A 23,700-nucleotide genomic window follows, 5' to 3' on the forward strand; every position below is an offset into this window, starting at 1 on the left:
AAAGCATGTGATGTGTGAAAGAGGGAAAACCAAGCAGCAATGCAAACACTCACTGCTGTCCCGAAGGTGAGACAGACTCTAGCATAGAAACTAGGGCTGTCAATCGAAAAATATAATATAATATAAAATATATAATTAATCACATGACTGTCCATGATTAATAGCTATTAATCGCAAATGAATCACACATTTTTATCTGTTCAAAATGTACCTTAAAGGGAGATTTGTCAAGTATTTAATACACTTAGCAGTGGACATTGGACAAATATGCTATATGCAAATGTATGCATGTTCAGTATTTATTATTGGAAATCAATAAACAACACAAAACAATGACAATGAATCACAGGTACTGCATTTAGCATAAAAAAAATGCTTAAATCATAACATGGCAAGCCGAACAGGCAACAACAGCTGTCAGTGTGTCAGTGTGCTGACTTGACTATGACTTGCCCCAAACTGCATGTGATTAACATAAAGTGGACAAAGTGTAGACCATGCCAGTTTTCCTCGACAAAATTTAGCGTAGGTTTGGAGCATTATTTAGCCTCCTTTGCGACAAACTAGTATGACATGGTTGGTACCGATGGATTGCTTAGGTTTTTGAGTTTCATACTATTATCGCGTTAACTTTGACAGCCCAAATAGAAACCCAAAAGTACTTCTAACATTTAAAAACACAAAGATATCCAGTCTAAGTGAATAAGAATCAGTGTCTACCACAGTCATGCATGCACCCGACACTCTCTCTCTATACTTGCTGAACTGGTCCTATCTGTGCAGCATTCTGCCGGGCTACCAACTTTAAAATGTCAAATGCAGGTTAGCCTGCAGCCGACAGCTAAAAGCAGAAGATATCTGTAATTATCCTGTTCCCACCTGCCACAGAGGCTCCTCAGCCCTGGGCTAAGCCTGTGTGATAACAGTCTGACTGCTGGCAAAGTGACATCAATCATCACATAGTGCAGAGATAGCTACTTGAGTTACCTCTGGGCCTGCAGGTCATGTGGAACATATTTCACACTTGTACCGGGTCTCTTTGTATGCAAATACTGTTGACTGCACAGTGCAAACCTTGTCACAGAACATCTGCATGAATTTATAGTCGTTGGTATTTGCTACCTAATCTGTGAAGATTGCTGAGCTACCATTATACTTTTCATTGTTTTGGTGTATTGGGAGCCTAGAAGCCAAACTGGATTTAATTCAAAAGAGAGAGCACAAGATTTGCATTTTTTTAGGCATTATGTATATTCATAGAATCACTTCTGGTTCGTGACGTGTTATGCCTCGCGATCAGCCTGGGTCTGTAAATGTGCCCATGCTCACCAGACTGTTGTCCTTCTGGTGGCCGCTACATCTTACACACAGACCACACACAGTATTGCTGATCTGTTCTTAGTTTGTGCAACATAATTCTTATTTTGGCTCCTTTAAAATAAGGCTGGGCATTGCAGGATGTCTCAAAATATGATACAATAATGATATTTTGCCCACAGTAATGATCTCAAAACACAGGAAGCCATCTGACAATATATAGTACTTGACATGAGGTGATGAGGTGCCTACCTTATAGAGAACAACCTGTCCATCCTGAGGGTTTCCAACTGTCAAGAACGTTTCCTGTTTCTCCTCGTAAATCTCGTCGTTACCCGGGGCAAGGTCTGTCAGAGACGCAAGGAAAACCAAAATAATTACTAACATTAGAAGATTAAGAACCCGGAACCGTCTTTCTCTTTAAAATCAATCCCTTAAAGGCCAATCGCAATCCAATTTAAGATGTGCTGACAGACAATTGAAGAAAGGAACAATGACATTACTGATGTCATTGATTAATTACTAACATTGTTATATAGTCTTTTCTAATCTTCTTTGTGAACAACTTCTTATTAGTTCATGTTGACAGAAAAGAATATCATATTGTTATACAATATACCTTAACATAAATTGGTATGTCTGCACAAGCAGATTCAGGCGTACCTTCTAATCTTGTATTTTTTCTTTTGGTGGTTGGGGTTACGTTACATTTTGTATTTCGGATCACAAATTAAATTGGTGTAAAACCTAAAGCCATGCCGTGTTTTGAGTAACACTTGACCTCCATACCTAGGATTCCCATGTCATATTTGCCCTCCTTCTTATCCTTTTCGATTAGGTAGTCAAAGTTGTCGGTGAAGTACTGGAAGAGATGGTTCTGCTTGTGGACCTCCAGACCCAGGATGCGATTTAAGAACTTGGTGATGCTGCAGTCTGGGATAAAAGACACGACAACACAGAACCGTTAAAGCATCTGATTTTGTGGTGACCGATGAACAAAGAACACAGCTGAGTTCAATTTTGAAGTAGGTGGCCTGGGTCGACGTATTCATATTAAAAGGGATAGTTTGAATGTTTTGAAGTGGGGTTGTATGAGGTACTTATCCACAGTCAGTCTTTTACCTACAGTAGATGACGGTCTGCACACCCCCAGTTTGGAGAAGCAGACAGGAGTACCAGCACGGAAGCAAAACAAAAATCAATATCAGTTTAAGTGTACGCCATATTTAGAATATTTTCACTGCTTTACCTTGCTGTCAGACAGCCCTTTATGATGGGAGAGCTGAAGCTGTAATATCCATCTTTGCTCTCTTCAAAGCCACAAGACTCCATTGACAAAAACAGTAATTTTACCTCACATACCACAGGAGTTATTGGTCTGCCGCTGCCTCGATCTGTTATCTAATTTGTGTCATTGTGTGACTTTGGTGAATCTGAGCTAACCGTTTAAAACTCTTAAGTCACACAATAACACAAACAAACTAACAGATCGAGGCTGCGGTAGACCAGCAACCCCCAGTGTTCTGTGAGGTAAAAATTATGTTTTTTGTGAATGGAGTCTGGTGGCTTTGAAGACAGCGATATAACGGCTTCACTTCCCCATCAGAAAGGGCTATCTGACAGCAAGGTAAAGTGGTGAAAAAATTCCATATAATTACACTTACAATGATATAGTTTTGTTTTTTGGTGGCTAAAATGTGTTTTGCTTCTGCCCTTGTCCACAATAGGACATTGCTTTGGACCCGTGTCTGTACTCCTGTCTGTTTCTCCAAGTTGTGGGCTATGGAAAGTACTTTCTACAACTCCTCTTCAAAACATCCAAACTATCCCTTTAAGTATACTTGCATACAATATGCCTGCATGCCTCTTGGGTACTCTACCTTTCTCAGTATTGATCCCAAAGCGAGACTCCCTACAAAAGATGCCCACATCCATCATTCCAAGTTTCATGTCTGAAATAAAGAAAAACACAGTTGTTTTACAAATTAATCACAGTAAACTTTGTGGTGGTGAAGTTGTTCTCCATTTACAGATACTGGTGCTCAAACGTACCTCTGAAGAATATGCCTTCGCCCCCGGGGTAGCCTTTGGGAGGGGGCACCTTGTTCTCTATGTGGCCAAGGATTGCTTTGGTGATCTTATCTAGAGCCTTGGTACCATACTGCAAGAAAAGAGACATGTAATTAGTATAAACAAATTCTCTCAGAAGGCCCTTTTAGCAATGCAAATTAACAGTTCCTGTATACAGCTAAAAGTGAGAAAAACATTTAATAGTTTAAGATAAAAAGAATCTGGTTTTCACACTCTATTCACACAATGGTTGTTAAATTTGCCTACCTTGTTCTCAAAGTTGTACTTGCTCAGGTCTCTGGATTCTGTGGCTCTTCTGTCTCCATGAGTTAATGCACCCTGCAAAGTGGATTAGCAACAGTATTATTATTTGTATTAGCGGTATTAGGTTTACAGCCTTCAGAGCATCATCACACTAATACAGATGGACAAAGTGACGTGGGATGAATCTGTGTTTGCTATTGATCATCATTACACAACCTGACTTCACTGCTCAGCCTAGGGTGAGCATCAACTACGTATATATGGATACTAAAAAGTCATTATAGGATTACTACAACCCTACAGTAGATAATAGCGTGGACTTCTAGCCCTCTCATTCATAAATCCTGCTCTTTTAAATAGAAGAGATACAGTATTTAACGTGATTGTGGAGTGTATGTTATTGCATTAACTTTTTATAATTTGGCAAAATACAGAAATCCTTTAAAATGACATCACTACATATGAATGTTTGCCATGAAGAACCAGATTTAACCTGTGATAGTAGTCTAATAGGGCAAACTTTTAAATGCAGGTACATTCACTCTGCATCAAACAGCAGCATGTGAAAGCTTCATCACACACACACACCAGACAGTGTGACTACACTAGTCTCTGCCCAAGATGTCAAGAGGAAACGGAGGTGTGAAACTGAATTTTTTTCTTCAGCTGCCTACTGACATCAATAGGACTTCAAGCAACATTCAAGTGACAAAGAAATAAGACAAACACAATACAAGGCTCCTCGTCTGAACCAGGCAGCATCCTCTGGTTCTGAGAAGTGAAGCCAATGTGGAAGTGCCTTAAACTTGCATTCTTTCTAACAGCCAGCAGGGGGCGACTCCTCTGGTTGCAAAAAGAAGTCTGATTGTGTGGAAGTCTATGAGAAAATGGCCCTACTTCTCACTTGATTTATTACCTCAGTTTATGGTCTCAATTGCTAATTTCACATCTTCTTCAATACAGCATGATTTTCATTTAGTAAATTATGGTCCCATTTAGAGTCAAATAGACCATAAAGCAGGGGACGGTTTAGGTCGTGGCTACCTTGTGATTGACAGGTTGCTACCGCGGCGTTGTCCGGGAGTAGTCCGTGTTTTCGTCCTACAACTTTAACCCTTTCACAGTGTGTTTTCGGTTCATGAAAGTTAATTGTAACTTTTCTGGTCACCTAAAAATGTCAATTCAGTGTTTGGTTGTACTTAGCTCCACCCTCTCGTGTCACTTCTGGTTGCAAAAAAACAAGATGGCGCCAAAAATGCCGAACGCAAGGCTTCAAAACTGTAGTCCACAAATCAGTGTAAATCAGAAGTGACTACGTCCACTTCTACGTCTATAGTCTGAACCATGATGTCAAACTCTTTATTGCCTCCAACACTGTCAACGGCAGCGCATTACTACGCTACACTCCTTCCGTTCTTATCTTTCACAATAAAATCACATACAAGATTTCAAATGAACTGCGAGGGAGGTGTGAAGGAACATTTACAAGAAGCAAAGTTAACAGCAGACCAGTCTTGTTGCCAGCTGCTGGCTCTGCCCACACAGAAAAATGCCTTGAGATACCAAAACAAAGGGATGTCTTAGCCAAATATGACATCACTGCTGATCTGGAGTCAGTCGGTCGCAAAGGTTTTCAGCAGTCTAAGTTGAAGTGACTGTGTGTGTGTTGTATCGGGTTCAGCCAGGCAGACGATATGTAACCTATTCTTGATACAGATTTACCGAAACACGGATGGCAAACACATGAACGACTTTCTGGAACCGCCGTCCCGTGGCACCCTCCTAGCTGTTTTCCCAAAAGAACTGTCATGCTGTGTCACTATGGAAATAAATGACTAGTAGTGCTGAAAAGCACTGATAATTACGGAAAATAAACCTTGAGTTATAAATTATCCACGCAAGCTACTTTTGCTTTTTCTGCTTATTCATTTTTCCAGTGTTGAGCTGGACAAGGGAAAGACCCAGAATCTCCTGAGGTTTGTGGAGAAAAGTTGATTTAACTTCAAGCGAACCAACAACAAAAGAGGCTCTATGTGGAAAGCTTCTAGGTGAGGGAATACCCAAGTTAACAGGAAGGACAGAGGGTGAGGGCAGGGTGAAGAGTCGATGGCAACCGAGAGCACAATCAATAAACACAAAACACAGATCCTCTCTGTTTACAGTGGAACAATCCTCCTAACACTCCAACAAGATCAGAAGGTTTATTTTCCCATGAGACAGATTTCACTTAGTTCAAAGGAAAAATCAAGTAATTGTGGGACAAAATAAGAAGAGCAAATGCAACACACACAAACACTTGTATAAGGCATTTACCAGGCTCTCTAGTCTCTTAGCCACAATGGAGGCAAAACGTCTCTCCCCAGCCAACTCTGAGATGAGGAAGATGTACTCTGGGGCTGTCACCTGGTTGGACCGATGGGTGCGACCTGGAAAGACAAGGAAAAGACGATGATAAGACAGAATTTATACAACTCACTACTAAAGTCTGACAATCTCTCACATCTAAAAACAGAGCGTTTCAGACGGAGGGTGAAAAGAAATAAGCCATAATTTTACAATACATCATTTTACAATACAACAACAAAGATGGAAAGCACCCAGTGTCATGATTGTGAGGTTGTCAAACAGATATCTAGCCAAATGAACAAACTGAATAAACATATCAATGACAAACAAGGTAAGCCTTTTGTAAGGTTTTAAATTACACAACAGTAGATTTAGAGATATGAAAGTAATTTCACACCGACTTATCTGTATGTCTCTTTGTTTCTCTGGTTTCAACAGACTTTACTGGCATTACCCGGCCAGACATGAAAAACGAGTTACGTATTTCAACTTAACAAAGATTGGGTTCCGGTAAATTATTAGGAACAGAAAAGTAAGACGGGGATATTCTTGGTGACATGATAAGATATGCAACATCAAACCTGCTCTGATCTGAAGTAAATGTGATATTTCCACTCTGAGAGAAAACCCCCTGCTTAATCAGCCAACAACTAACAACCCCCCAAAAAGAATTCCTTAGAATCTCTTATGAGGAAATAAATATGGCTGTCTGTGTGTATTTGTACAATGTGTGTGTGTGTGTGTGTGTGTGTGTGTGTGTAAGAACAAACAAGAATTAAGCTAAGAGTTTCACACTAAGCAGGAAGGCTGCTAATGACAAGATTTATTTAAGCAGTTTGCTAATGACTGCCAACAATTGATTCAGCTACTTCTCTGTGATTGTGTGTGTGCGTGTGTGTGTGTGTGCGCGTGTGGTTGTGTGTGTGTGTGTGTTTGTGTGTGTGTGTTTGTGTGTGAGAGAGTTACAGCATTAAAAAATATCACCTAGTTGATGCAGATACAGAGAATCTATTTTACTAAATCCTTGTGCCTTGCAGCAAACTGATATAAAAACTACAACTGCAACCCTTTTTGGTACAAAGGGTCAAATGTTTTAGACCATAACGTGAAAAATCTGAAAGCAACCACAACCTCATATTACGAGTAGTGTTTCAGTGAGACAAGGCAACATTTGTCCTATTTCGGTAATCCTTTGCCTAAACGTGAGAGTGAGCGATAAAACTAGGCCGTGCTCCTTGGAGTGACCCTCTGCTGACCTAAAAGGAGGAACTACTCATCAATAAGTTTCTCTTAACATTCCTGATACCCTTTGACCCCAACGTTTCAGGCATATACGCAGAAAGCAGTAAATACTACAACGCTGACATATTCATGACAAATAGAAAAACAGACCATCTTTCAGCCTGTTAAATCATAAAGTGCAACAGCGAAAAAAAACTGTTGAAACGTCATGAAAAAAGAAATGTGAATTACGTGCGTTTCCATCAACTGGTTTGGAGCGAATAAAGTTTTCTACAGCGTAGTTTTGTCAGAAGTTGGCGCTAAAGGCTACGCATGACTGTAATCAGCCAGTAAACAGAGAAGTAGAGGCTGTGAACCGGAAACAAAATAAGTCGCCTTGGCCATTCAACCCATCTAAGAGAGAAAAATGGAGAGGTCTTCAGGATTTTGTTGCATTTGGGCAAGTTTTAATTGTTTCCTTCATGTCAGCTAGTATTGGTCATGCTTCATGTTGTCTGGAGACGAAGACAAGCATTCTCATAGTATGGGAATATTTGAGAAGACACCAACAGCAGAAACAGCTGATCAGTCATGAGAGTTAAATTTTCCCTACATCACAACATATTTGGCAATCAAGCGCAAATGAGGAAGTTTAATTGAATTTTGCTGTTTCCATACAGCTTTTCTAATGAGGTACTTCAAAATGCGAATAAAACTATGTGAATGGAAACACGGCTATTGTTGAAAGACGGTCATTGATAAAAGAAAAATATTGGTTGACACTATGTCATGAGTTATAATATTGTCTATGTTAAGTCAAGTTATGAATATGGAAAATAATACTGACTTGCATGTAACACCAAACAAGCAGCAGCAACAACAACTTGAAATTAGCTTGAGAGACCCAGGATTTGTACAAAAAGTACCCCAGTCAATTGCATGATATTCTTTCTCTTCTGTATCACAGTTGCTTTTAATGGGAAAGAAGAAATATATATTTTTTGTGTTTTATCCTGAAACATTTACTCCCCCTTACCTTTAAAGAAACGTCAGAAATGTAAGTTATTTTATCATTGAAAATTACATTACATATATGCGAGCGCACAAAGAAAAATTCACACGCATGTAAAAACACCACCTCTGCTGCTACAACTCCATCCTAGGGGAAACACTGTTGGGAGATGACGTTTCCTGACTCACCAAATTGCTGAATGGCCCTGTCTGCACTCCAGGGCAGCTCCAAGGTCATGTGGACCCTACGCCTCTGGTTTTTCACTCGCTTGTCCGCCTGCAGGGAAATCCCAGAGCTGGCTGCCTCTGAGATGATGGCCACAAACTGGAGGAAAGAGGTTTGGGATTATTAGTGGAGATCTTATTGAACAATGTTTATAAAGCAGTACATTACTTTAACAAACAGATTGTTTGCAGCCAAGTCATGAATTATTTTATTGTTATGTCTGACCTTCTCTGCCCCCATGAAGCGATCTTTCTCCTTGATGTTAATGTGGTCGATGGTGAGACCCTGCTCAGCCCGGGACTCATAACGGACGCTGCCATCAGGACGCCGCACCACACGACCCTTACGACCAGTCATCTGTAGAAAATAATTCATCATATTGTCAATTAATGCATGTCTTTAAAAACACTCTGCTTACAAAAATTAACATTCATGTTATTTTTTTGCTTTTGTGTGGACATTTATTTAAGTGGTGACAGGTGGAGAACATGTGAATCCAACTTATTAGATAGACGTGGCCAGGGAGTTTCTAGTTCAGACTCGTACCTCTGAGACTTTATCGGGTCCTCCAAACTTATCGATGAGCTCGTCCAAGGTATTGAGAGGTAGTTCTTTTCCCAGTATGGATATTTTGTTGAGGAGGCTCTGCTTCATCTCCTCTATCCTGGCTGTGAACAGGAAGCAGAGAGGACATTAACCATGTAACCCTGACAGGCAAGAGTATGACGGTGTATTAGGGGTATTGTAGGTAAAAAAAACTAAATTACAAAGCCGGGGTATATGGGTAATATTCAAAGAAAAAAACTCTGAATTTTCAATATTAAAGTGGTAAATTTACAAGTAAAAAAGTCACAAATTTACAAGAAATATTGTCTGAGATTATAAAGTCATATATTTGTGTAAAACGTGGTAATGCCAGCTGCCTTCTTAATTCTGTTGCACCTTAAATAGTGTTCTTAATACAATACAGACGGCCTCTGAGTGAGGCAAAGGTCCTGGAAAATACATATATAAGCGTTTTCTTTCATGTTCTTTCTGTGTTATTTTATGAACATAATGCTGACATGCTCTTTATGCTCGTTAGACCTGTTTGTTTTATTTTGCCAATGGGTTATCACATAAATCCTAAAGACTGCTGTTTTACGATGTCCTCTCCGACGTACAGCTTCTGAGTGAGTCGAAGGTCCTGTAAGATACATATACGCATCTTCTTTCATGTTCTTTCGTTGTTCTTTTATGAACATAAATAAATACTAAAATAATTAATATATTTTGCACTCAGCGGCTCACGTTACTGCACTGTTTAACGGTTGCGTCTATAGTTTGATGAGATTGATCCGGACTTAAAAAGTGAAGCGATGTGGTTCCTTGACAAAAAAAAAAGACACAGTTTTTCTTGTAAATTTGTGACTATCATTTTAGAGAATACCCACATTTTTTCCTAAACATTTTTTAGTTTTTTCTCAGAATATTACCCCCTTCCCCAGCTATTTATCAATTTCCACAATTTATCTTTTTTTTTTTTTTTTTACCTATAATGGTCCTAATAGGGAGTCGTACAACACTCACAAAAACAGCAGTGCATGGAAGGTAGTTTCACTGTCTAGACATGCTGTTGTTTGAGCGAGATTGGACACACCTACTAAGGCTAAAATATCTTCCTACTGATAAAACAAACAAACATCTCCCTACCTGTCTGGCAGCTAGTGTGGTTAACAAATATGACATCATCATTGTCTAGCAGGGAGTCTGGTGAGGAGTTGGAGTCCGTGTCCATGCCATCGGAATCACTACTGCTGTCATCGCTGATGTTGATCACACCACCGCTGTCCACGGTGTGTTTGGGTACCTTGGTCTGGCGACCTCGAGGCTTTCCTGATTTGGAGCCACGACATAATATTACATTAAGGAACAAGAAGTACAGCTCAACAACACTAGGGACTTTTTGCAGTATCACTCAATTAGAGTCCAGGAAATAGAAGTAGAAAAAAAAAATGGTGGAAACAACCAGATACACACAACTATCTAAATACATATAAACAACACTCTGTTAACTGTTAAATTAAACTGCAGGGCAAACAGCTGACATGTCAGCTGAGCACTGGCTACATACAATAAGAGTGAAAAACATAATATGGGAACTGTTCCAGTACTATTGCTGGCATGGTGTTCACTTACGTTTTCTCTTATTCCCTGGTGCCTTCTCTCTCCTCTGTTTCTCTGAAGGGAAATGTTTCGTTACAAGAGACTGGAATACTCCCCTAAAGGAAAGAGGAAGAGACGGAGAAAGTTTTATTCTGACTGCAAAGCGTTCAGGACAACACCAGACAGTTGAGACAGTTGAGACAGTTAGACACTCAATACATTCCTGATTTGGCCTCATTATAGCTGTCGGGTGTTGACAGGCAGATGAACAAGTTATGGGTGATCCAATATACTCAAACCTTCAGGCATGTCTGCTGTGGGAGGTTTAGGGTCAAAAAGGTTCAGAGCACTCAGCGCCTGTACCATCTCTTTCTTGGATCATAATTAAATAGCTTCTAATAACTTAAGTGATTGTTTTGTTTAATTGAGGATGAATGGTGAAGACCTTAACTGCATGACCTGAATACTTTTATACAATCATTTTAAAGAATGCATGTGGTGAAGGCGTGTTCTCCTTAAGATTTACAAATCATTAGACAGTTTGATGAAGCAACAAAATGAAGTGGAAGAAACCCACAGACTGACATGGCTTCCAACAAACAAACAGTAACACTAGGTGTTCAGAAAGTGCTGAAACCCAGTGAAAACATTTTGTCATTTTAGTGAATGTTCTTTCAAATAAACCTATTAACATAGAACATAGAAACAAACCAACAGAGAAAATATTCACTCACTCTGCTGCAGAGACAAATCTGTCCAGCTGTCCGTCATTCTCATCCAGGACTTCTCTGGTGCGGGACTCTCCAGTAGACTGCAGCCCAATAACGATGCACTGTGGTGGAGGTGAAACAAATCCACATCAACAACCAAACAGTTCTACTGTGTTACCTGAAGTACATTATATTGTGGACTCATCCCTGGCATCATGATGGCACAAGTTATAACATCCTTGTGGAAACTAGGGATGTCACGAGAAGCGATACTTTGGTGAAAACGTGACATACTCATTTTTATACACTAGGGTACAGGATCAGGGCTCAAGACTAACAGCGTCCCGGGGACGATAGACAATTTCCCTGATAATGCTACATTGTGAACAACAAATCTGTGTTGAAATCGGCAGGAGGAGAGCGAGTAACGTTAGCTGTTAGCAGCCGGTGGGTAGCACAGTCCTGCTTAACTTAATAAAACGGCTAACGTACAGAGGTTACATTGAGTAACATTGTGATACGTTCAAGCTCTACTCAGTAAAAATGAATATTAAGCGAAGGTAAATTATAACGGTATCTGTGTTCAAATGTAATCTTGAAAAAAAATTGTTTTTTGGCAAGAAACTTGAGGCGGATCATCAGGAATTAATAATAAATTTGTAAAAACCAGTATGCAAATGGTAATAAAGGAGTGTATATTGAAGTACATGTGATTTTTTTCCACTGTGTATCACTTTACCTTTATATACTTTACATACTGTTTTACAAACTGTTACACCTCTATGTACATATATCACTTCTCATCATGCATATACATACTACATCCTGTTTACATTCAGTTTCCCCATCTGAAATACGGTCTTCCCCAAAATTATAAATTTACATTACTATTCTATATTTACTTATGTTTATATCTAAGCCCTATATTTATTTTAAATGCACTATTTTATGCATTAGATTATAATTTTGCTTTTACTTGTGTGAATTCTTTTATATATACATATTTTATGAGCATTGTTGAAGGAACCTGAGACCAAAGATTTTAATTGTCAATGACTGCTTTGCTGGAATTGACAAATGACAAATAAAAACCTTCAAATTGGGTATTGAGAATCATGGAATTTCACTCGCATTGGTATTGATTACTAAATTTCTGGTAACGTGTCCTCCTTAGTGGAAACAACTAAAATGCACTCGACTCAACCTGTGTACAGGGAAGTCGCTTGTAGATCCAACAAATTACATCCCAAACTCGGCAGACGAAGCAAAGTTTTGGCAAAGCTATGCTTCAAAACAGCATTAACTTACTAGAAAGAAAAAGGTATTCTGTCCTTGGAGTTCTCCCCACTGACGCAACATCTAGAGAATTACAGTTCGTGCTCGGATCTTCCTCTGGGTCATTTATAGTCCTTCAGATTATACATACTATGTGACTCAAGTGTTCAAGAGTGTGTGGTACTGACCTTTCCGGCCTGCAAATCTTTTTGGGCCAGCTCCACCAGGCAGCGGACCTTGGCAGCGATACAGAGGTATTTGAAGAAGCGCTGGTGAGACGACCAGAACTGCCCCCACAGAGACTTCCTGCTGACCAGGCCCAGCTCATCAGCTGCACGCATGAACACCTGCAACGCCTCCGCCCACTGGACGCAGATTCAACATGTGAATAGTCATTTTAAAGTAGTTTTTTTTAATCGTACACACACTACCATAAGCATACACCATTATAATAAACACTGGCATGATGCTCACCAGTATGGCAGCTTTGTTATAGACCAGTTTGAAGTCACTGTCCAGTCCGATCTCTTCGATGCGGAAAGACACCCCTGAGAAGCTCAGCTGCCTGGCGATGTACATGCCGCTCACTTTCATGTCCATGGCAACAATCTCCATGGCACCGACACCTCTGTTTACAAACGGCATATAAATTATTCAACATAACTCAATCACAGATCAACCAGCCATAACCTCAAACTGATTGTACGGTATTTTCTAGTCGGCACACAGCGATTTGGAGATATAGATCCACATGATTGAAAGGCTCCCGGAAAACATAAAACTTTTGAGAAAATTCTGCAGCGTGTGACCCTACGAACCTCTTCTCGATGGCGTGCAGGAAGTCCTCAAAGGCTCTGAAGGGCGTGCCCTCACCCCAGATTCCCAGGCGGCTCATATAGATCATGTTCTTTGGCTCAGAGGCACCTGGGGCAGAGGTGACAAAAACATATATTAGAAAATCCTCAGTTGTATTGCATTACGTGTATTGAGTGTGTGTTTATTTGCGTGTCAGCCTACCTGTGGCACTGGCATACACCACTCTGGCCCGCGGCAGCTTGTTTTGCAGGTCAAGCACTGCCTTGCCCATCTTTGTAGATGTGGCATTCTTGGCTTTGTGGCATTCATCAAAAATAATCTGTAGTGGGGAAAGGTCAAGGGGCAAACAACGCAGACATGGAACACCAGTATCTTCTAGAAAACTGTTAGATGTAAGGTTAAGTGAAGGTTGTTTAAATGAAAGGATACAACTCCATCAAAGTCTGGCTTGCACCAGTCTAAGATCTGTTTAATTCTCGTCCGGTGCTGCCCTCCTGCCTGGCTCTCTCCAATCAGCGCAGAGTAAGTTGCAAACAGGACTCCTTCTGAGGTAGCTGTGTCTCCATACTTAATCTACAACAACAAATACAAAATTTTAAAAAAGGGGAGTATTCGTGAGATATGTATGAACATTTACAGAGTCACAAATATTTTGCCTTTTCTGCTCGGATGCACGTATAACTCAAACAGTTGCCAAGCACAAAACTCATTCTCTCAGCTTGTCACGCCAATTCCACCTGGACTCACCTTGTTTAAGGCATGCACAGGAATACTCTGTGCATCTATGTCTTTGAGATCTCTCTCTGCATCAAATTTCAGGTCATTGGATATGCTGAACCTGAGGGCAGGAGCAGAAGAGTCAGTAATTCAGTCAGCTTCTGCACAAACAAGCCTCTACATGTTCAACTGGATGAAAACACAATCATAAAAATCAATTATTGAAACCCAATGAAACTGCGGTTGTTAGTAATTTTTTTACGTTCAAAAATCCTCAAACAAAATCCTCAATTTGAATGAAGTGATTCATCAGATTAAACGAGTTAGTCTTTTTTTATTAAATTAACTTTCTTTAATCAATATAAGTCATCAGTGCATGCCCCTGCCTGTGTACATCCAACATTTTCTAACTACGTGGATACGGATGGAGGGAGAAAATAGAGAACTTTAAGGAGCTGCTGGTGGCAGAAGTGAGGAATATCGGTTTGCCGCGAGAACAAATCCGCACGGAGTATAAAAGATCCAAACGTTTACGATTCAGCATCAGCTCATGTCCATGTGGAAAGCATAACTGAGGATTAAGCCCCACACTCAGTGAAACACAAGAGCTGTGCAGCATTCGAATGTTAATTTATTTTTACAATGTTATGAATGAAGCTTCGAAGCTTCAAACTATTACGGTACAGCCATAGGTTGTTATTTAGGTTTCAAGATCCCTCTATGAGGTGTACTAGAGTTGTAAATCGCTCTTACCATAGTGCTTTCTTCCTTCCCTTAAGGTAGTTCTCCAGGATGATTCCTGCCACAGTGCGTCCCTTTCCGACCCCTGCCCCATCTCCGATCAGGAAGCCTGCCCTCTGGTTGTTCTGAAGGATAACCTCGTGTTGCTGAGGGTGCACAAAGAGCAAATGCATGAACAAAGATGCCTGCATAATCAAAACATAAATCATTCATAGCTATAAAATTAATAAGTGCTTTATGTACTGTGTGTGTGTCTATACCTGGCAGGCGTAGATGATGGCCTCTAGCTGTAGAGCGGACAGCAGGCCACCGTTAATAGCTGGCTCAGGGATAGACACAGTGTATGTGATGTCAGGAGGTGGGACACTGGATAGCGTGTTGGTCTCCACCACTATGTCAGGATGAGAAATTCCTATAGTGGCTGATGAGAGGAAAAAAAACAGAACAGCAGTTTAAAGAAGGGAAAATTTTAGCATCATCCCATATTACGAAGAAAAATTGGATGTTGACGTTCAGTCTAGTGGCCTACATTTGGAAGGTCTGTACTCAGCATATGTGTCTACATGTCCCAGTTCCTCTGTCTCCTCTTCCTCAGCATCCTCTTCCTCCTCCGGGGGCGACTGGGTTCTCTGAGGCTGGGAACACCAAAGAGACTTCAGTAATGTAACTCACATTAATAACAGCCACATGTGGGAGTTATGCTTCTTGTTTCAGCTTAGGTGAAGTTAGGAAAGAGACTGTAGCTGAAAGTCAAGAAGCAGGTGAGCAGTTAGTAAAAAAGTTAGCACAGCAGAGCTCCTTATCAGGGAATGTTAACCAGTGCACCAGAAAAATAACAAATGATATTGAAAGGTAAAAACCAGCCGAAGCAGAATGAATGAGAGCTTTGAAACAACAACAAACAGACACGTCAGATTAATGGGCAACACTTTCTATGACCCCCATGTCTATAATGTATTAATATAAACATACTTATAATGCATTATAATCAGCTTATAGCACTGTATAATTATAGTTATAAGCGCTCATACATATTCATAATGCTTTATAACAATAATCACATTACAAAGCACTTCATAACGACTTCATAACTGCTGGTCACTCACTGACATTTTTTGTGTGTAGTGTATTATAATTTCCATAGTTGTTAATCATTATAATGTGATACTCTAAGTGGTCACTGTTTGCTTTAAGTAAAGTAAATACATATTTTATAATGTTTTGTGTGTTGTTCTTGCATAGATATGTTTTTTTACTTTACGTAAAGCAAACAATAACCACTTACAGTAACTTATAGTAACTTATAGTTACGTTATAATGCATTACAACAGTGATTACGTGTTATGAAACTATGGGAATTATAATACACCATGATCCTTGCAAAACTAATTGTCAGACAGTGCAATTATGAAGTATTATGACACCTGACCTTATAAGTTATTATAAAATGCTTTATAATATGTTATGATTACTGTTCTAAAGCATTATGAGTATGTATGAACGCTTACAACTATAATTATACAGTGCTATAAGCAGATTATAACACATTACACTTATGTTTATAATTCATTATAGACATGGGCGTCATAGAAAGTGTTACTGATTTATGTTATCTGAGAAACTGGAGATGCAAAAGGGTCCCATTTTGACAAACAGATTAATATTACACTCTATTCTTGTCCAATGGTCTACTCAAAAAGACAAGGCAGTGTATGGAATAATCCATTCTCTATTCAATGTAGGTTTGCGTAATGTCCAATACATTCAACATGCAGCAATGCTTTCATCATCTGTGGTAATACAGACATGTAAAGAAGGCACAAGCATTACGTGCTACTAGCTTCATGTACTGCACTGTCAAAATGGGGCCTTCTGACTCAGATTAGAGGCATGATATGTTGCTATGTAAAACAATCTTAAGCCTTATCTTGTGTTGCGAACACACAGGGCAATGACAGCTGCACATTAGACATAAACTGAATATCTGCGCATTACTGAGAACTGCCGTGAGGCTCGTCTAGTTAGAGAGCTTGGTTTCATTTTAACATCAGATTGGAGAGGTTGGTGTGGCTACCTGGAATCCTCCTAAAGGTGGGGTGCTGATAATAGCAGATATATCATCCAAACTGGCCAAGCCATGAAACCTGCTGGTGCCATTCAGCTGTCAACAAAACATAAAATGAAGAAATACAAAACAGAAATGAAAACAGTGACAAATGCAAAAGAAAAGAGTAACAAAAAAAACAAGAGTAATCACTGTATGTGTGTTGTTGTGTGTGTATACATATATATGTATATATGAATGTGCATGAGAGCATGTGGGCACTTCATGGATGTCTGATGGAGCAGCACTCAACAAAATGCAATTTGTCATCTGGCGGTGAAAAGCCAACGACAACAACAACAAAAGGCAGATAAAGCCGTGTGTGTCTGGGAAACATAATGGATGAAATGAGGGCAGAATGAAAAGGAAAATATAAAAGGCTTTCAGATGACAGGAGAAATGAATGTACTCTGATTCATATCAAAAAGATATCTTTGGACCCATCTAATTCAGAAATGATTCAACAGCAACACGAGCATGGATAGAGGATTAACACTCGACAACAAAGTTGCTCTTCTCAGATATGATATACTGCAGTTCAATGAGTTTCTTCGAAGGGAAAGTCCATCAGAAACAAAGATGATTATTATTTACAGTCTCATACGGCTCTCTGTAGCGGAGATACAAGAAAACAATGAACAAAATCAACTTGTATAAGAAATAATAAACCAAAAATATGTTTTCAAAAATGTTTTAACATTTCTGTGCAGTGTCTATGTGCAACTATAGAAGTGGTCAGTCATGTGGAACCAATGTGATCGAGTCCCCTGAAGTGCTCTGCCTGCATTGTCAAAATAGCTGGTAACAAATGGGTACATTCATTCAATTTATTTGAGAATTTACATTCTGAGAATAATGGACCACTGAAGTGGATTTTCAAGTAAAAAAAAAATATCTGGAAAAGAGTGTGTGTTTAAAGGCTCAGCAAAGGACTACAGTACCTATTCACAGTGTTGTAACCGTATTCCACACGATAATTTTTATCAAGTTGTCAGGTCTCTGTAATGATACTATTTGTTGGTGTTTTCCAACTAACATTATTTTTAAACACACTCTCAAATTTAATATTTGGTGGACTGGAAAATATGTTGCTACCAGAATGTATCCAGAAGTTGTTCTAAATTAGAGTGAGCCAGTATGAACTAAGAGGAATTTGCAGGTTTACAAAAACAAAGATTAGAACAAACGCAAAAGAAAAATGTATAACAGTCAAAGGAGGTAATTTGTGGAATAGTTTTGAAAATTAAATGAAAATGTGTAATACACTTAATACATTTAAATATATATTTTAAATTAAGATGATTATAAAATATAAAACTGAGGTATGAACACTAGTGTGTATGATTTTTTGTTTGGGACTTTTTGTGTACATGTAATATAAATATATTTTATTTTGCTTCTTTCATTTTCAGTGTGTAAATCTAATGACAAGTGTACATAATAATTGATGTAAAAAGGGCAGGTGTAATAATAAGCTAAGGTTTCAGCCTACACCTTTTAAGTCAGCATAAACTTGCTTTGTTTTGTTACTATTTCAAACGTAATGACTTATTATTGTCTATTATTATTTTTTTATATGTGTATTTGAGTTGTGTAAGTTGAAAACGACCGAAACTAAACTAAACTCATCCATTTGAAATACTGCCTTCCACAAATGTATATTTACATTACTTATTTAATATTTATGACTTGCACTCTTTTGCCTTTGATTCTCATTTTGCTTTTACTTGTGTGATTTTCCTGTTTTATATATATACATTTTTAATGAGTGTTGTTGAAGGGAGAGATCGCTTGCTGTACGACTGCTTGCTGTACGACTGCTTGCTGTGCAACTGCTTGCTGTACCACTGCTTGCTGTACCACTGCTTGCTGTGCGACTGCTTGCTGTAATTGTTGTGCATATGCATATGACGAATATTGAAACATGAAACTTAAACTTCCGGGAAGTTACAGATTCCCCAAAAGTGAAAGCACAATTGAAGAGAGAGTTACACCTGCATAAATAAAGACTTATTGCTATTGTAGTAAGTGTCAGTGAATCAATATTTGTCTAATAGTTAAAAAGGTTATTTGAGGGGGCAGAGCATTAGCCATGGTTTAAATATTCAGTAACTGATCAGGGCAATTCATTGTTACTTCCCAAGGAGATAATTGATACAAATTGGCTTAAATCCATTACACAACAAATGGGTGGCTAACAAGAGGAAAATCCCTTGTTCAACCATGGTCCTGCCCTGCGTACTATCAAATTAAATATTAATAAAAGCTGTTTTCCTGTGTATAGATTGCACTGAAGCCTTGGTTGAAATAGAGCTGTAGCGTAGATGGTGTTCAGAAGAATGAACAGCCACACCATTAAAGTCCCATGAGAGCAGGCGGCAGCACTAATGTTTATCTGACCCTTGCTTGCTAGCGTGTGGTGTCCACATTCCCCAGTAAAGACATGCGTGTGTGGATTTAAGTTTGCATTACATAATAGCTGTAAGATGAGCTGTTGGTGTGGTAATCAGTGTTTCTGGTAATGCCGTGTGTGTGTATGTGTGTGAGTGCTTGCTACTGACCTCTAGCTGGCTCTGTGCTGGTGTGGTGGTACTAGTGTTGACGTCCCAGAGGGTGGGCACCGTGGTCAGGTTGTCAGGGCTGATGAAGGGCTGGGCATCAGCATACTCCGACAGTGAGTCAGCCGGAGAGGAGAACAGAGAGTTTGTGGAGAGGTCATCAATGCAGGACAGGTCCTGAAGGCAGACAAAGAGAGGAGTTGTTAAGTTCAACCACTGAAACAGGGCACACACAGAGGGTCAGAGCAGCGAGTCACACTGATTTTCTTCAGCTTAAATGAATTTAATATTGTGAAAATGACTCCAAAATCAAAACAAATGTATGCAACCACAGCCAGCCTTTCCAAAGACTCCCTTTATCATCAAGCTTCATGGGAAAATAAAGGACTATTAATCCTAATCCTATAGCAGACACAGCACATAGGCTGAGCAGCAAAGGAATAATAAGTGTATACCTAAGAAAGACAAAAGATGCATGGATGGGAGTGAACCACAGACAATAAAGGTGGCCCATTCATTCTGGATTTCAGCCAATGCTGCACTCTTTTGGGAGTAACACGAGTAGCCCAAACAAAATCTAATCACACACAGATGTGTGAGAGCGAGCACGTAAAATAGAAAGCGAGGGGCGGGCATAATGAGAGCGCTTGTGTCGGTGTGTGTATGTGTGTGTCATTTCAGCTATGGCTGCCTTCCAGTCGCCCCTCTATTCATATCCTCTCCAAGCCATTAGCATGCCATGTTCTTTAACTAGCCTCTCACAGGCAGGCAGCCCCTCGGCCCCCTGAGACTTATAAACATGGATGTGGGGAGATAGGGGTTGAGTGATGGGGGGAAAGAACATGGTACACAAGGACTAGCTGAACAGAGGAGAAACTGTTTGGAAATGGGAGTATGGATCTCTATTTTATTGTATGTGTTTGCCTGTGTGTAGTCCTCATTGTGTGTGCATGTATATTTATACTCTGTGGATCATGTGTGGAAGTTCCCACACCCCCATGTTCCAACTACACCCTCCAGAGGACCATGAAGCAGCCTTGAATACTACCAGACTATAATACTACACTGTAATGCTTTTAAGGGACAGTTTCACGTTTCGGGAAACATGCTTAGTCACTTAGATGATCATGTCAGTGCTGTTTTAATGAATCTATCACCAGCAGCCGGCTAAATTAGCTTAGCACAAACAGTTGCCAGGCAACCAGTATAGCAAAGAGTATAGAAGCAAAGAGATGAAACAGAACAGAGAGCGAATTTCCAAAAATGTTGAACTTTTCCTTTAAGGCCTGGTTGTCTGTGCTGTAAACTACTGTGTTAAATAACATCCAAGCAAAGCAAATATTTATACACTTCCTTTACACATCTCTGTACAGTACTCGGACTGTCCTGCATTCAAACATGCTTACAGCACCTCCAGAGTGATACCTTTTCAGATAAAAAATACTGTACAGACAAGCAGCGATAAGTGGGGTTAAAGCACAATATGCTGTGAGAACCCAAAGTAAAAGCTGTCCTGAAACAGAGATGATAAGTCGGGATGCCACCTCAATCTCAACAATATGCTACTGATTAATGCTGAAAAGCTGTGCTGACTTCTGTCATACCTGCATGTTAGCCATTACTCACAGTTCAGCTGAAAATGTTTCACCGGCATGAGAAGACAAGACGCAGAGCTCTTAGTGTTAACATGACTAACTCATGTGGGAATTAGGGGGGGTGTTGGACAAACACAGGCTCACCCCTCACAGATACATGTGTATATTTTTGCCCTCTGACGTTAGAGAAACAACTCGCTGACCGTAACGTGTGGAGTATTAGAAAGAGCTTTTTCAAGGGTACAGCACTCAGTTTATCAGTGTTTGCTGGGAGCTCAATGAGAATGCCTCTCTTTAACTCTCTCTCTCTCTACCTCTTTTTCTCCCTGTGTATGTGTGTGTGTGCTTCCCGAGGGCAAGATCAGGCATGAGCTCTGAAAGCAGGCTCTCCAAAGTTGTTCTGCCTGCAGACAGCTTTTCTAGGCTGACAGGGGGGTAGATGTAGGGAGGGTCCCTGTAGAATATCACCACCACTCCTTAACACATGACCTGTCACTTTTTACCACGTTTCCTTTCTCCATTTTTCTTTGTTTATCCGATCAGCTGCGTGTCTTCCTATTCTGTCCCACCCCTTGCTCTCCTCCCTCCTTTTTTGGCTGTACTGGCTGAGGAGTGGTGAGTAAACAACAAGGCTCGGAAAAGGGACACTGTGTCACCAGGGCCATCATTCCACAGAAGCATAATTGTGGAAAAACCCAGAGGAGCACAGATAGACACATGTATAGTATTTCGCAGTATGCGAAAAAACAGCATTGTTTTTATTGATGCAGAGTAAGTCACAAACAATTGATGAAAATAGTAGTAGAAGAGTTTTGATACAAACTAGGGCTGTCAATTGATTGAAATATGTAATCACAATTAATCACGATTGTCCATAATTAATCATTTTTTTAATCTGTTCAAGATGTACATTAAAGGGATATTTGTCAAGTATTTAATACTGCTTTAATGCTGCTTTCTGCAAATGTATGTATATATTTATTGGAAATCAATTAACAACACAAAACAATGACAAATGTTGTCCAGAAACCCTTACAGGTACTGCATTTAGCATAAAATAATATGCTCAAATCATAACAAACTGCAGCCCAACAGGCAACAACAGCTGTCAGTGTGTCAGTGTGCTGACTTGACTATGACTTGCCCAAAACTGCATGTGATTATCATAAAGTGGGCATACCTGTAAAGGGGAGACTCGTGGGTAACCATAGAACCCATTTTCATTCACATATCTTGAGGTCAGAGGTCAAAGGACCCCTTTGAAAATGACCATGCCAGTTTTTCCTCTCCAAAATTTAGCGTAAGTTTGGAGCCTTATTTAGCCTCCTTCGCAACAAGCTAGTATGACATGATTAGAACTAATGGATTCCTTAGGTTTTCTAGTTTTATATGATGCCAGTATCTGTATTCAGTATTTGATACAAACATAAATTTGATTAAAAAACAGAATTAAACAAACTACTTAATCCGATTTTATATGAAAATACAGCTTAACTTGGGTTACAATTAAAGTTAAGAGCTGTCATAATAGCTTTAACTGTAAAAATGGTTTTGGTTATAAAACCCGTAATGACTTCAATGTGCTGAATCACACTGTATTAATTCAAGCTCAAGCTGAAACTAGTTTTAAATTTGTTCTGCAAATATGTGATTTGTATTTAGACCTGCAGGTCATTGCTCTGTGTTGTGACTTCCAGGTTTTCCACATCATGTGAACTCATGTAACAGAGCATGCTGTGCTGGTGCAGTGTTGTTATTAAGAGGACCAACAGTCCTGATACTCTGATAAAGAGGAATCACAGAAAACTGCAGCAGGTTGGTTGGTGCTAACCAAGACATGGCCGGCCTCAGCACCATGCTAATCGAGTTGTTAAGCAGAGCGTAACAGAGGCAGCAGTGTTTGTCCCCCGGCAGGCCCGTACCGAGGGCTAGTTCGTCTACTGTTCCTAAGACTGGGCCCTGCCGAGCAGAGATAAGGCTTGAATTCCAACTGCTCTGATGGTAATCTGGCTCCCTCCACAGCACACATCCACACAACCGTATAACTACTAATCCTGCCTCTCACTCTCTCTTGCTCTCTTTTTCTCTGCTGCGCAATAAAAAGAAATATGTGTGTGTGTGTGTGTTTCTTTTAAAATTGTTTTCAGGGAATTAAATCTGCTTGAAATCTTAGTTGTAATTTCTGAGAATAGGTAGGAAAAGAATCACATTGTGGTTACGCGTGTGAGAAGCTTAACAGACATAATATGTATGTATTGTTCATCGCGTGGTGTATCCACAGAAGCGGTAAATTGTATTTGAGTGTCTGGATAATGACAGTTGTCTGCCTGGTGATGATTAATGGAGGCACACAGCAACAATCCCCTCCAGTGCAGCGCTGCAGAGCAACTTGATGGTTGCAGTTGAAGGCGGTGGTTATCAGCTCTAAGAATCAGAACTGGAAAAATACACTTCTAAACACAAACCGCCCACAAACAGCTGGGCTTCATCATCTGTTATCGCTGATGTATTTACAGTGTGAGGAGTAATCTGAAACAGCTTCACAAAATAAGTGAATGCATGATCATGAGAGGTAACTGCTACA

General features: G+C 39.8%; 1 protein-coding gene across 4 annotated transcripts in view; it reads right to left on the reverse strand.

Annotated features, from left to right (window-relative positions):
* Nucleotides 1–23,700, reverse strand: part of si:ch73-63e15.2 (protein strawberry notch homolog 2) — an 82,467-nt gene that overhangs the window by 7,970 nt on the left and 50,797 nt on the right. For 3 of the 4 annotated variants that reach the window (XM_037768897.1, XM_037768898.1, XM_037768901.1), the window contains 23 exons: nt 19,525–19,698; nt 16,934–17,020; nt 15,389–15,494; nt 15,120–15,280; nt 14,872–15,005; nt 14,149–14,239; nt 13,831–13,974; nt 13,603–13,720; nt 13,404–13,509; nt 13,060–13,213; nt 12,774–12,950; nt 11,335–11,432; nt 10,634–10,716; nt 10,148–10,330; nt 9,002–9,123; nt 8,681–8,812; nt 8,419–8,554; nt 5,965–6,077; nt 3,655–3,726; nt 3,370–3,478; nt 3,198–3,269; nt 2,107–2,250; nt 1,570–1,664 (listed from right to left, as the gene is read on the reverse strand). In XM_037768897.1, the coding sequence (XP_037624825.1) occupies nt 1,570–1,664; nt 2,107–2,250; nt 3,198–3,269; nt 3,370–3,478; nt 3,655–3,726; nt 5,965–6,077; nt 8,419–8,554; nt 8,681–8,812; nt 9,002–9,123; nt 10,148–10,330; nt 10,634–10,716; nt 11,335–11,432; nt 12,774–12,950; nt 13,060–13,213; nt 13,404–13,509; nt 13,603–13,720; nt 13,831–13,974; nt 14,149–14,239; nt 14,872–15,005; nt 15,120–15,280; nt 15,389–15,494; nt 16,934–17,020; nt 19,525–19,698 (2,811 nt within the window). The remainder of the gene's footprint in view (nt 1–1,569; nt 1,665–2,106; nt 2,251–3,197; nt 3,270–3,369; nt 3,479–3,654; nt 3,727–5,964; nt 6,078–8,418; nt 8,555–8,680; nt 8,813–9,001; nt 9,124–10,147; nt 10,331–10,633; nt 10,717–11,334; nt 11,433–12,773; nt 12,951–13,059; nt 13,214–13,403; nt 13,510–13,602; nt 13,721–13,830; nt 13,975–14,148; nt 14,240–14,871; nt 15,006–15,119; nt 15,281–15,388; nt 15,495–16,933; nt 17,021–19,524; nt 19,699–23,700) is intronic. The other variant, XM_037768900.1, reaches the window with a different exon arrangement.

This window comes from Sebastes umbrosus, chromosome 5, assembly GCF_015220745.1.
Source record: "Sebastes umbrosus isolate fSebUmb1 chromosome 5, fSebUmb1.pri, whole genome shotgun sequence".
Lineage (NCBI taxonomy): Eukaryota > Metazoa > Chordata > Actinopteri > Perciformes > Sebastidae > Sebastes > Sebastes umbrosus.